The 11,707-nt window shown below is 46.0% G+C and overlaps 1 protein-coding gene across 1 annotated transcript in view; it reads left to right on the top strand.

Annotated features, from left to right (window-relative positions):
* The first annotated feature begins 1,971 nt into the window (after positions 1–1,971).
* LOC136299954 (sphingosine-1-phosphate transporter SPNS2-like) overlaps positions 1,972–11,707 on the top strand; it is a 134,461-nt gene continuing 124,725 nt past the window's right edge. The window contains exon 1 of the mRNA XM_066201988.1: positions 1,972–2,366. Within this exon, the coding sequence (XP_066058085.1) occupies positions 2,072–2,366 (295 nt within the window). The 5' untranslated portion in view covers positions 1,972–2,071. The remainder of the gene's footprint in view (positions 2,367–11,707) is intronic.

Raw genomic sequence — 11,707 nt, 5'->3', positions numbered from 1 at the left:
CACCACTAGAATTCTGAAATTACTGGGGACATGAATAAGCACTTTCGTCAATATAACTGTTCCCCTGTAGTCCCATCTGAACTGCAGATGCTGCTGTGGAGCAAAAAAATGATCCCCTAGACTTCAATAAGTCAACCTGAACATTATCATTAAACCAGATATGTTGTTTCTGTTACTGAAATGAACCCTGGAACATCTGTGCAGACCCAGTGTTAAAATGTCACCTCTCAGTATTTGGGAGTGCCACCTATCACCGGAAACGGTGTTTACTCCTTTCCTCAGCAGTGTTGCACAAAGAGCCCTGAATTGCAGCTGACTCACCAAAAAGTGCCCTTTTCTCTGGGAGCATCCTGAGGGTTACCTTGGTGGTATCTCACCAGATTTCTGGCGTAGTCTGAATCTGGTGTCATTGGTGGGCAGGGTGTGACACAGCCAGGCATGCTGAGCACACACACACGGGCTGTGCTGCAAGCAGCTCTGCGTTCCTCACAGAAAGGCAGTGAGGATTTGTTTAAATACCTGAGAGACAAAGGCTTTAATCACAACACATTTTCGTAGGTAAGATCAACAAACTGAGAGAAATGTGAAATTGTAACATGCTGTTCTTGGACATGCATTGGCTCCCCAGCAGCCTTTTTATTTCTCTGGTTTTAGTTACCTTTTGTAGTTTTATGACAGGTATGACAGGCTGGAGCCACTTTGGTTGCGAACACTTCTCTTTGAAGATTCTCCTTTTGAAATGAAATGTTTCTTGGCCGTTCTTAGCTCAAAGGTGGAACTCTATAGGGAGCGGGATAGAACTGTTTGCAGTGGGGGGAACTCCAGAGCAATTTTACTTCCTTTGAAGATGTGTGTTGTTCCTGAAGCTACTCCTGTGCAGTAGGAAAATCATCTGGGGCCAAGCAGGAAGTTGTGAGGTCGGTGGCATATCCCGGCGAGCCCTCACCCTGCATCACACCGTCCCTTCCCAGCCAGCCCGTGTCACTGCAGACATCTCTGGGCACTCAGGATAGGCAAGGAGAACTTTTCTATACATTTATTCGTAAAACCCACATCTGAGGGTGGGCCTGCACAGCCCACGTGGAGTTCAGTGGTTGTGCTGGAGTCATTGGTTTTGTTTGGTGGGTTTGGTTTTTTTCCAGCTACCTCCACACTTCTGCCCACCCGTGTGTTTGAAGCTCGTTGCGCAGTGCTGAAGAATCACAAAGGTAGATAAAGGAAATTCATTACATGACCCGCTGCGCTGGTGACGCTGGGTAGGTGAGCCCCGGCCCCTCTCGGGCTGAGGGGAGCTGAGCTGAGGGGGAACCTTCTCATGGCGGGGAGGAGGTGAGCTGAGGGGGAACCCCCTCATAGCCGGGCTCAGGGGATCACCTGAGGGCCAAGCTGAGACGGGCAGAAGGAAAACCTCCCCACGCCCGGGCTGGGCTGGGCTGGGCTGGGCTGAGGGGCGATCCCCTCAGGGCCGAGCTGAGGTTTCCGAGGAAGCGCCTATCATGGCCGGGCTGAGGCGGGCTGAGGGAGGACCCGCTCCTGGCTGAGCTGAGGGATTCCCTCAGGGCACCTGGGGGGTGCTGAAGGGACACCCTCAGGGCCACACTGAAAGAGACGAGGTGCCGACCTGAAGCGGCTGACGGACCTCTCAGGGTCGGTCTGAGGAGGCGCCCTGAGGGCATACCCCTGCGGGCTGGTGTGTGGACGGCTGAGGGGCCGGTGAAGAGCATGGCTGAGGGAACACCTATTCGGGCCGGTTCAAGGGCGGCTGAGAAGCCGCCCCGCTGGGCTGACCCGGGCCGCGCTCACGAACCCCTGGGGCCGCCGTGGCGGGGCGCGCACGGCCGGTGGGGCGGGGCGGGGCGGGGCGCGGGCAGGGGCGGAGCCTCCCGCGGGCCCCGCCCCGCCGGCCCCGGCCCCGCCCGGGCTGTCAGAGCCGGCCTGTCCCGGGCAGGCTCGGGGCGACCGCGGGATGCGGCGCTGAGCGCGCTCCGCTCGCTTTCTCCGTCCGTCTGTCCGTCCGTCCGCCGGTCACCCCGCCCGGGCTCCCGCACGCCGAGATTCCTTCCCGCAGCCCATGATGTGCCTGGAAAGCGACGGCTCCTCCGGCAGCAGCCCGGGCTGCGGCGGGCGGCTCCGAGCTGGCGACGAGGAGGAGGAAGAGGACGGCGAGCGGGGCTGCTGCGGCCGGGGCGCCGAGGGCGAGGTGCAGACCCTGTCGGGCAGGATGAACCCTCCGGCGAGCGGCAAGCACCCCGACCGCCCCGCCGCCCTCCGCAAGGCGCCGACCCTCGGTCGGGCCCGGGTAGCAGCCGCCGGCATCCTCAGTGTGGGCAACGTGCTCAACTACCTGGACCGGTACACGGTGGCAGGTGAGCGCACCCCGCGGCTGTGAGGGCATCCCCCGCTGTCCGGGGACAGCCCTTGCCGGGCACGGTGCAGCCGCCGCCGGCCCCGGGGTTGTCCCGGGCTGGGGTCAGCGCGGCTCGCCCGCCGTGCCGGGGCTGGAGAGGGAGGGATGGCGTGAGGGATGCGGCGCGGCCGGTGCCCATTGTGCGGCCCCTTAGGTATTGTTCTCTAGTTTGTCTGAATTTTATCGAAAATAAGAGGAGCGCCCTTTGTTTGTCTGGGCTCGATGGCGGAGTCGGTGCTCGGTGGCATCCGGGAGGGAGCGGCGGCTGCGGCGCGGTGGGAGCGGAGGGCGCTCGGCTCGGCTCGGGGTGATGGCAGACGCGTTATCGATCCCGGCAGAGGGTGAGCGCTGCGGGCGACAGGTGCAGCTGCGGCCGGAGAGACACAGCCTGCTGCCAAACGGGGGGAGAACGACTTGCGAGCGCGGGGTGTCTGTCCCTGGGTGAGAATCGCAGCGAAGCAAATCCCCTTTGCTTTGTTTCTGCGGAGTGCGTCCAGCCTAGGACACCCGGCTGCCCTTCAGCCCTGTGCCAAGGAGGGTCCCTTCCCTGCAGAACTCCCGAGCAGGTGACAGCAGAGCTGGCGGGAGCGGGCGCAGGAGGAGCAGCTAGGCAGCTGCAGTGCACTTTGCAAAGCTCGGTTTTCTTGAGGTAAACACGTAAAGTCATGCGCTGGTGGATGTGTGACCAGCCGTACTGTGTGAACCACTATGTTCCTCAGTACTTACTACTACTGTGAAGCTCAGCTCCGGAGCAAATGTCTGTTTGGATGTTTACTGTGCCATCCCTAGAGAGGACTCCTTGTTTATTCTTGTCAGGCAATAACAGCAGGGAAGCAGATCATCACTGAACTTTTTCTAATTAGAAATGAAATAGGCTTGTTGGTAATCAACTGTCTCATGTCATTAGAATATAATACATATTCTCTGTTTGGCAATACTGATAATTTTATCTTCAGAGCTTACAAAGGGGTTTGTGCATGTATAAATTTTTCTCTATGCATATATATGTTTTAATCACTAGGACTCAACGTGGTGTTAAGCAAATCCGGTATTTGTTTATACTACATTAAAATAATATATGTTTGTAGGGCAATGATAGAGAGCAAGGGACATAAATCTAAGTCGCTGTTGTCAGAGTAAGTTGGCCAGGTTGTATTTATTTTGTCTGGAGTAGGGAGATGGGGAGGATTAGAAGGAAAATTAAGCTGGCACCGTTGTGGCTTTTTTGTTTTTCTTTTTAGATGTGGCTTGTTCCTTCAGGAAATGTAAAGGCCAGTATTGGGAGATATTGAGTACTTGGCTGGTAGTCAATCTGTTACAGAAGAAAGCTTGAAGATACAAGGTTAATCTGCTATTATTGAAGGAAATTGTAGTGTGCTCCCTTGACCTCAAATAGGGATCTCTCTAAATAGAGTTTTACTACAAAGCATCTTTAATGCATGGGAAGTTTCCTTTTTAGAAAGGTATACCCCCTCATGCATTCTTAAAAAAAAAACCAAACCCCACAAAACACATCTAGTTCAGCTATTTGCTCTAGCACTTCCACTGAGACCTTTGCAATCTAAATTTTCTGCCTGCAAGAACTGAAAGCATCTTCTTTTCTGGAAAGGCTGGAAGGTGCCTGACCAAGCAGAGACTAAAAATGCCTGCCTAGTGTAATGTGGCATTGCCAAACGCAGTGCTGTGATTGCTGGTATTTCTAGGACAAGCTCTGGTATCACTGTGCTCAATAACTGCCCTGTGGAACTTATCTATTAACATTCAGCTTGATATCAAAGGTTTAAGATCTCAGACATCAGACTTGCCTATGGGGACAGAATCAAACTTTGCATGGGCTTTTTGTCTTCTGTCAATTGGTATTTACTTTTCAAACTGGTGTTATATAAAGTGCTAATCTAAAACATGAAATAATTTAAATCCACTGTAATGGAAGAGTTGTGGTAATAAAAATTATATGTTTTGAGCTCAAACTGACTTGATTATAAAGTCTTCTCTAAAAGTAATCTTTACTTTTGTATTTTGAGTCTTAGTACATACCACATGCTTATGTGATGTGCACTTGCAGATGAATCAAGCTAGCACTTTGAATATTCAGCTCATGTCTCAAGACAGGTAATAATTAGTAAATACAACTCTCCAGACCTTCAAAGTACATTTCAAATATGAATTGTTGCAGCAACATAATGAGGGATTTTAACACCAGCCACATTATGGCAGGGGAAGTAGCATCAGAAATTATGATTTACCTAAGGCCACTGGACTGTTGTGAGAACTGGAATTAATTTCTGGTTCCAGCTCTATTTGAAACAAGTGTTAGAGGAGCAGCAGTACCAATGGAAACTGATTTCTGAGGATTTGTCTCTAGGGTGATCCCTGCTGTGGATTTTCTGATGTCAAATAATAGTTGACCTTTGTCATTAGCCTTTCTCTTCTTGTCTTATAAGACTCTTGCATCTACCCAACAATTTTTTAAAATGAAAGTGTTGGAAGCTTTGGGACTTCTTCCTGCTGTCAAATTTAGTCAAAGGCAGGTCAGTGGCCTCAAAAGCAATTAGCAGGCAGCTGACAGACAGACAGACATAAGCAAACAGAGTGTCCAGCTGCATGGGCATGATACTCCAAATACATCTTCTGCCTTACTTGAGAACTTGGTTGCAACCATTTTGGTTTTCCAAAAAGTATAAGCAAATGCAAGCATATATTTAGTGTATATATATATATTTAACAAGTATATGCAAGTATGTATTTATTTACTGTGAGGAAAAATCATATACAGAGTTATTTCCAGATGTAATTTCCTGAGTATCTTCCACCGTTTTCTGGCAAATCCTCCCAGAAACTGGATAGTATGTATCCAGTCAATGCAAGCATGCAATAGAAAGATCTAGGCTGGCCTGCCCTATAGCACATCTTGCCCTTAAAAGTAAAAGCTTTTGCATTGCTACAAAGCAAACAGCAAATGTTTTACTTCTCGGTGTTTACACTCTGGACACATAAACATTGTGTATAATGAGTTGGTTTTGGATAGTCTTTTTTTTCAAGTGCAGCACACAAGGAAGTAGCTGCCTGTTGCCCTGGTTTTGGTTTAATGACTTCCCAGAATGGACTAAATGAGTTTACGATGGGATGTGCCTTTTTCGTATCTGGGACAGAGCTTGAGTGCAGTTTCCAAGATACAGGGCATACACAGCTTCACACCTGACACCAAGTTTGCAGCTTTTTTGGGAATACATGATGAAAATGGGCCTCCACTGAGGACTGGCCTGTTTCTTAAGGTTTAAGAATAAGTTTCTTCCAGTACTTAAAGAGTCTGCGCAGCATAGTGGGTATTTCAATAAGGTCCTTATGTTTACAAAGAATTGGAAATTTCCAGTGTGTGTGGAGTATGTTGGAATATACTGATATTTGGGAGAAGCTGTCCCAGACAAAAAGTGCAAGTGCCTCTGCTGTGGCTTTTGTACAGAAAAGATTGAAAACTCAATCAGTGCTGAGCATTATCAACTTGAAGGGAAATGATCGTCTGCAATTTTCTTAATAGGTCTTTGATCATACTGAAAACTGTTGCCCGTGGAAAAAGCATTCTTTCAAAAGCTGTGGTGTTTCACTGCCATTGGGATAGCAAACGAGCAAGAACAAGGGGAAAACAAAAGTAATGAAACCCTTGTGATTGAGATTTCCTGTGAAACTGCAGGATTGCAGCCATGCCATGATGCTGGGACATATCTTCTTCCTTAATGAAGTTTTGGGAAAAGTCATCTTGCCTTCAGAAGCTTGGAATGTGGTTTCACAATTATACCACGGGTGACCTTTTACTGTGCCTGCTGTTGACGATGAAAATAGTCTTGCTTCATTAGGGTGTCACCTCCACCTTTTAATTCAGGTGCTACTTCCTGGCATTTCTGTAGTGCTTTAATTTAAAGGTAATGATTTAATTAAGCTGGAGAACTACCCAGCAAAGTAAATGAGTCTCACTATCCCACTAGAGAAGGGGAAACCAAGTTGCAGAATATCGGTGATTTGCCTTTGGTGATAGAGTTAGTGGCAGAGCCTTGGCTGGTATCAGTTCATCCTTGAGGTTCTCTATCTCTGTCACACAGTATGTCACAGACTTCGGTCTGTTGGTTTTGCCCTTTAAATGTCTGCAACTTGCTAATAACTTCATTTGTGTTAATTAGCCTCTCATTACAACACATAGTTGCAAATCAAATGCCATTCTTTGAAGATACATACATGCAAATGATCACTGAAAGTTGAAAGTCAAGTTTACAGCTACGTAGTACAGACTCCAGCTGAAGGGTTAGGAAAGGTTCAGCACTAACTCTAAAGTGCAAAGACATTCAAGAGGTTGTGAGCCAAAACTGCTTCTTTTTACTTGTGAGCTCACATTTCTGATAGTCACATAGTGCCCCATTGAGTGTTTTTTAGTGAATGTAGTCAGAGAATTCACATGGAATGGGATAAAAAGAGCCCCTTCTCCCCTTTTAACAAGATTATGCTCAGTGCTTATAGCTTCAGGGAGGGAAGTGTTAAGAGGCAGTACAAGCACCCAGGACAGAGATCTGGAAGGAATGTAATGCTGGAAAATATTAGAAAATAATACTGACAGAATGCACTTGAGCCAGCAGTGCCACCAGCTCACACATCTGAGAGTTTGTGAAAGGATGACTGTTTTACTTGGGCTGCAGCGACCTGCTACTGACTCAAAATTCAACAAGTCCTGCTTTGGGAGCAGAAGTTAGATGTGAACCCCGTGCACTTCAAAAGCAGGAGACAGAAAGTGCACTGCAGCACAGTGACAGGGACTGTGCTGTGGCATCTTGTTCCCTGGTGTTCTGTTTTCCCTGTGTTGGGCTTTATTGCAAAGGCTGCTGCTTCCTGTTTGCTGCTTCTTATGCGACTTGGCAGGATTTGTTCCAGAGTATTTTACATTTCAAGTGAAGTCTTATTATGTTTAATGATAGTATTCTTTTTCTTCCTTGTGCTGTAGGTTTGCCAGATACTAACTATCTTTGTTATTATGTGCAGATTTTCCTGTTTGACTCTGAGATCCCCTTTCATGCATGTTGATTAATTTTATCCCCAAAGCATCCAAGTCGTCACAGCCAGAGAATGTGGCCTTTATTACATGGAGTTAATATACTCATAAATATTGAGTGTGTTCTTAAGAATAATGTAATGATCTCATTAGTTCCTTGATCTTTGTGACTGTCAATACCAGAAGCTTTGTGATAAAGCTTCTCTGGTCAAAAGTGTGGGAAATCTGTAATCAGTCCTTCAGAGTTTTCAGATATCATACCAACCTACAAGAGGGTTAAATTCTATCACTCAACTTGTATAATAAATGGGAATAAGTGAGAACATTTACTCTTCATTTTTTCTGCTACACTGTGCATGAGAAGCAAATAAGCTGCTGATGGCATAGCATGGTGGGTTAAAAATTTGAACAGATATTGTTAAAAACTGGTGACTTTTCCTGTAATACAAAATCCCATAGCTCTTGCTTGGTATTTCAATTGCTGAGGAACTTGTGGTTGAAAGGTGTTATAATGGATCACCTACATCAAATAAGGTTTGTAAAGGTCATGAGGTTCCTTATAACTATCAGGAAAAGCTCCTGGTACCTCTTCAGGAGATTCAATGGGAAACCATGATTTTGTTTGACTGATAAAAAATTAGGAACCCCAGATTTTTTTATTTTTTTTTTAATATCAGAAAAAAATGGAGGGTTTTTTTCTGATAAAAATCAGAACTCTTCTGAGTTACTTGTTTGCATCATCACTGCTTGATGTGTATTCCAGACCAGGACATTGTTGTGCAGCTTCTATGGAGTAAGATGGTGCACCCAAAGTACTTGTAATCCACATCTATCTCCACACCTCCAAGATATATCAGAGAGCTGCAGGCCAAGGATGGAGAGTCAGAGGGACACAAGAGACAGCATTGGTCAGTGGGAGAGGCCCTGGAAAATGAGCAGCTGGGGCTTTTTGGTAGGCAGTATAGCCAAGGGGTGAGGAGGGATTTGTGGGAAGAAAAGGGCAGCTTTCAACAAGAGTTTTCAAACAGCATCTTCCAAGCATGATGAGTGTCACAGGAGAAAGGATGAAGATGTCTCTTGGAAATGGGTAAAGGAGGATGATGCCCTTCTGGCTGAGAGAGTTTTGTGGAATTTGGCTCTATGGATGTAGGGAGGTGAGTGTTCCAGAAAAAATAATGTGTGTGCAAAGTGAGTTCTACAAAGAACCCGTGAGGTGCCTAAGGGGCATGGAAGTTAATGGGAATTGAGCAAAATGGGCTTGGGCTCAGCGCCCAGAGAGGTGTAAGTGAGGTGAACGATACCTCATGGTTTCCAGAGAAGTTTGAGTGCAGATCTTGGCATGGACTTCTCCTGTAAATCTTGACATCTCACCTCTCCTGGTGAACTGGTCTGAAATTCTTGGTCTGAAAATCAAGAGGCAAATCTGAGACAGGTAGGGGCAAAATAAGAGAAAGAAGCCCCCAAACAACCCAAACCAAACAACAATCCCCCAGTCATTACTAACTACTGAGTTCTTAACTACTGGATGCCCCCTTTGACTTAGGTGCTGTAAAACACCTCACCCTGTGACTGGACAAGTACCCAACCTAGAACTGCTGAGCACAGCAGGCAGATTTGGTTTTTCTTTTCTTGACACATCTGTTCTCGTTGTTATTTCGTGTGTGTTTTTGTCTGATGTAAGCCAGCTATTTCTGTAGGGTTGCAGGGAAAGGAAGTGAAAGGGAGGGTGCACTAATATCCGTGCTCCTGCTTTTACAGCAGTATATTAAAAATCAGGAGGATGAGAATGTAAGGGATCCTGGCTGACTGAAGGGATGTAGAATCCTTCCTGCTTGTGGTCATGACTTTGGACCTGTCACCAGTCAGGAGGGGCTGGAGGTTTCTTTTGGAAGGCTCTTGAATGAGCTGCTCAGGATGCTCTGGTGGCTCTTTCCACTCTTCATGGTGCTATGTGTTTCATGGAAGCCCCTGCACAAGGCATGGCTGGAACCACCAGGTTATCTCTCATTATATAAAATGACAGAGTAAGGAATGGAATTCCTCTGTCAGGCTGAACCTTCTGGCCAGCAGTGAAGTGTGTCCTGAGAGCAACGTAGCTGCTCCCACCTATTCTGTACTTCTGGTTTGAGGGGATAAGTAGCAATCCTCCTTCTCCAGAACTGATCTGCTGCCACAACTGAAATCATAGAGCAATTTTAGCTTTAGAGAAGGGACAGAAGCACAGAAGAAAAACTAGGCTTTATGCCTTGCCTGTCCTAAGTTCAGGCTTGAGCAATATGAACATACCAGGGTTATGTTGCTGGTGAGCAATACTATCACCTATAGAGATTTTTTGTTTCTTTCTTTGTTTTGGTTTTTTTAAAAAATACATTTCTTATGCTTCTGCTGGTGGCCAGCAACTGCAGTAGCTGAACAGAAGAGCAGGAGGAAAAGATCAGTGTTTATCTGGAGAATAGCTGCAGTAACAGCGTGGAGCTTGGCTGGCAGAGTGAGAGAACCCCATGCTGGAATGAAAATCCTTTCAGCCTTGGCATGTGATGATTTTTTCGTTTAATTTTTTTTTATTTTAAGGCTGCCTTGAACCAAAACTGCAGTAATCCATCTTACTCCTTGTTTAGGCTTCTGCCAATAATTATGTAAATAACAGATCACTGTTAATTATTTGTTTCATAGCTTCCTATTTTCTCTATTTGTATTAGTAACATGTCATTATTGTCTTAGAATACAGCTCTGTGTTCTTGGCAATATGGAAAACAACAAAAACGGGTGAACTGACAGTGGCAACAGGACTCGTGTCTGTGTGAAGTCTGCAGGGCCTGAATTAAACCTGTCTGAAGGTTGACTCTGATTCCCATGGCTGTCCTGGGATTTGCTGATTTGTGCTCTCTGCATATTCTCATTTCAGAGAAGTGATCCTTCAGGAGGGTTTGCCAACAAAGCAGTATGGATCTGAAAGGGAGGGCACTGGGGGGTCTTGCCCTGTTGTTGATTTGCAATTTCACTTCTCTCTGCCTGTCACGTTTGCATTTCGTGATTTGTGCCTGTGTGGTGGTGATGACCTTGGAAGTTTTGCTTTTAATCCTGGCTTAGGCAGCTGCTTTAGTACCGCTTTCCTACCAGGTGGGCACTTTGGGAAGTTCACAAATCACTGTGTGCTCTTGCTCTGTTCCTCTTCGGTGAGACTTTTCATTTGAAAATGGGACACTATGACAGGATTTCTTTTCCAGTAATTTTGCATAAGATACTGTATTCTCATTTTCACATTGCCTTTAGTGTTGGGTGTTTTTTTCCAACAGACTGGTGCTTGTAAACTTTGCCCCAGCCATACCCACGGGGGCTTGGCTGTCCCAAGCTGTAGGATGTAAGTAATTTGATGTGACATCAGCTGACCAAGTGCCACTGCTGTCCCAGCTTTAGTCCCTGAGCAGGTTGGTGGATGAAATGTTGCTTATGGGATGCTGAATCAGAACTGCTTAAACACTTTGGGCCAGGCACTAATTTTGTGCAGTTTCAGGCGTGTTCTCAGTGCAAAATTATAATTAATACAGAATTGCAACACTATTAATAAATACCAAGTGTGCAAACTATGCAATAAGGAGAAGTTCTTTCTATTGCAGCAGTGTGGCTCATAAAGAGGAGTCATTGCCTGTGTTGGTGTGCTGAGCTATTAGAACTCAAATTCTGCTGCAGTTATACCAGTGTTCAAACATTTCTAATAGTCTTGTTATTTCCGTCTCACAGCCAGAAATGCTGACTAACTGTCAGGATAACAATCTTTTATATATTCAGGAAACAAAATACCCAAGGGCCACTGGTGACTGACAGCTACAGTGTTCTGATTAAAACTGACAGTTCCTGATCAGCTCCGTCTTGGATGTGTTAGTTCCTTTTCTTGGGAAGACAGAGGACAAAAAAATTATTTAATGGAATAGTATTAGGATATGAGACTTTTATTTTTTCCTTTGCAACTTTTCAGGGATTTGTAACTCAGAAGTACCAAACAAAGTACCTGAGTAATAGTGCTTGGAAGGGCAAACATTAATCTCTCCATGATGACTTTCCTATAACTAGATACAGAAAATGCCAAGTGTGGCTTCTAGTCATTGATTTTTGACTGTAAGCACAATGTGCTGAGGTTCCTGAGCTTCTGATGATTAGTTAATATGTGGTGTTTGTGTGTTTTATTCCCAACTGGTATTAAGACAAGGAAGATTTTTTTTTTCCCTCTAGCTGAGAGGAATTGTGGTGTTTTTGTTCATCTGCAC

This window comes from Chamaea fasciata, unplaced genomic scaffold, assembly GCF_029207755.1.
Source record: "Chamaea fasciata isolate MVZ Bird 193981 ecotype frontalis unplaced genomic scaffold, bChaFas1.0.hap1 SCAF_21, whole genome shotgun sequence".
NCBI classification, from domain to species: domain Eukaryota; kingdom Metazoa; phylum Chordata; class Aves; order Passeriformes; family Sylviidae; genus Chamaea; species Chamaea fasciata.
This window is presented reverse-complemented; position numbering and strand designations above follow the sequence as displayed.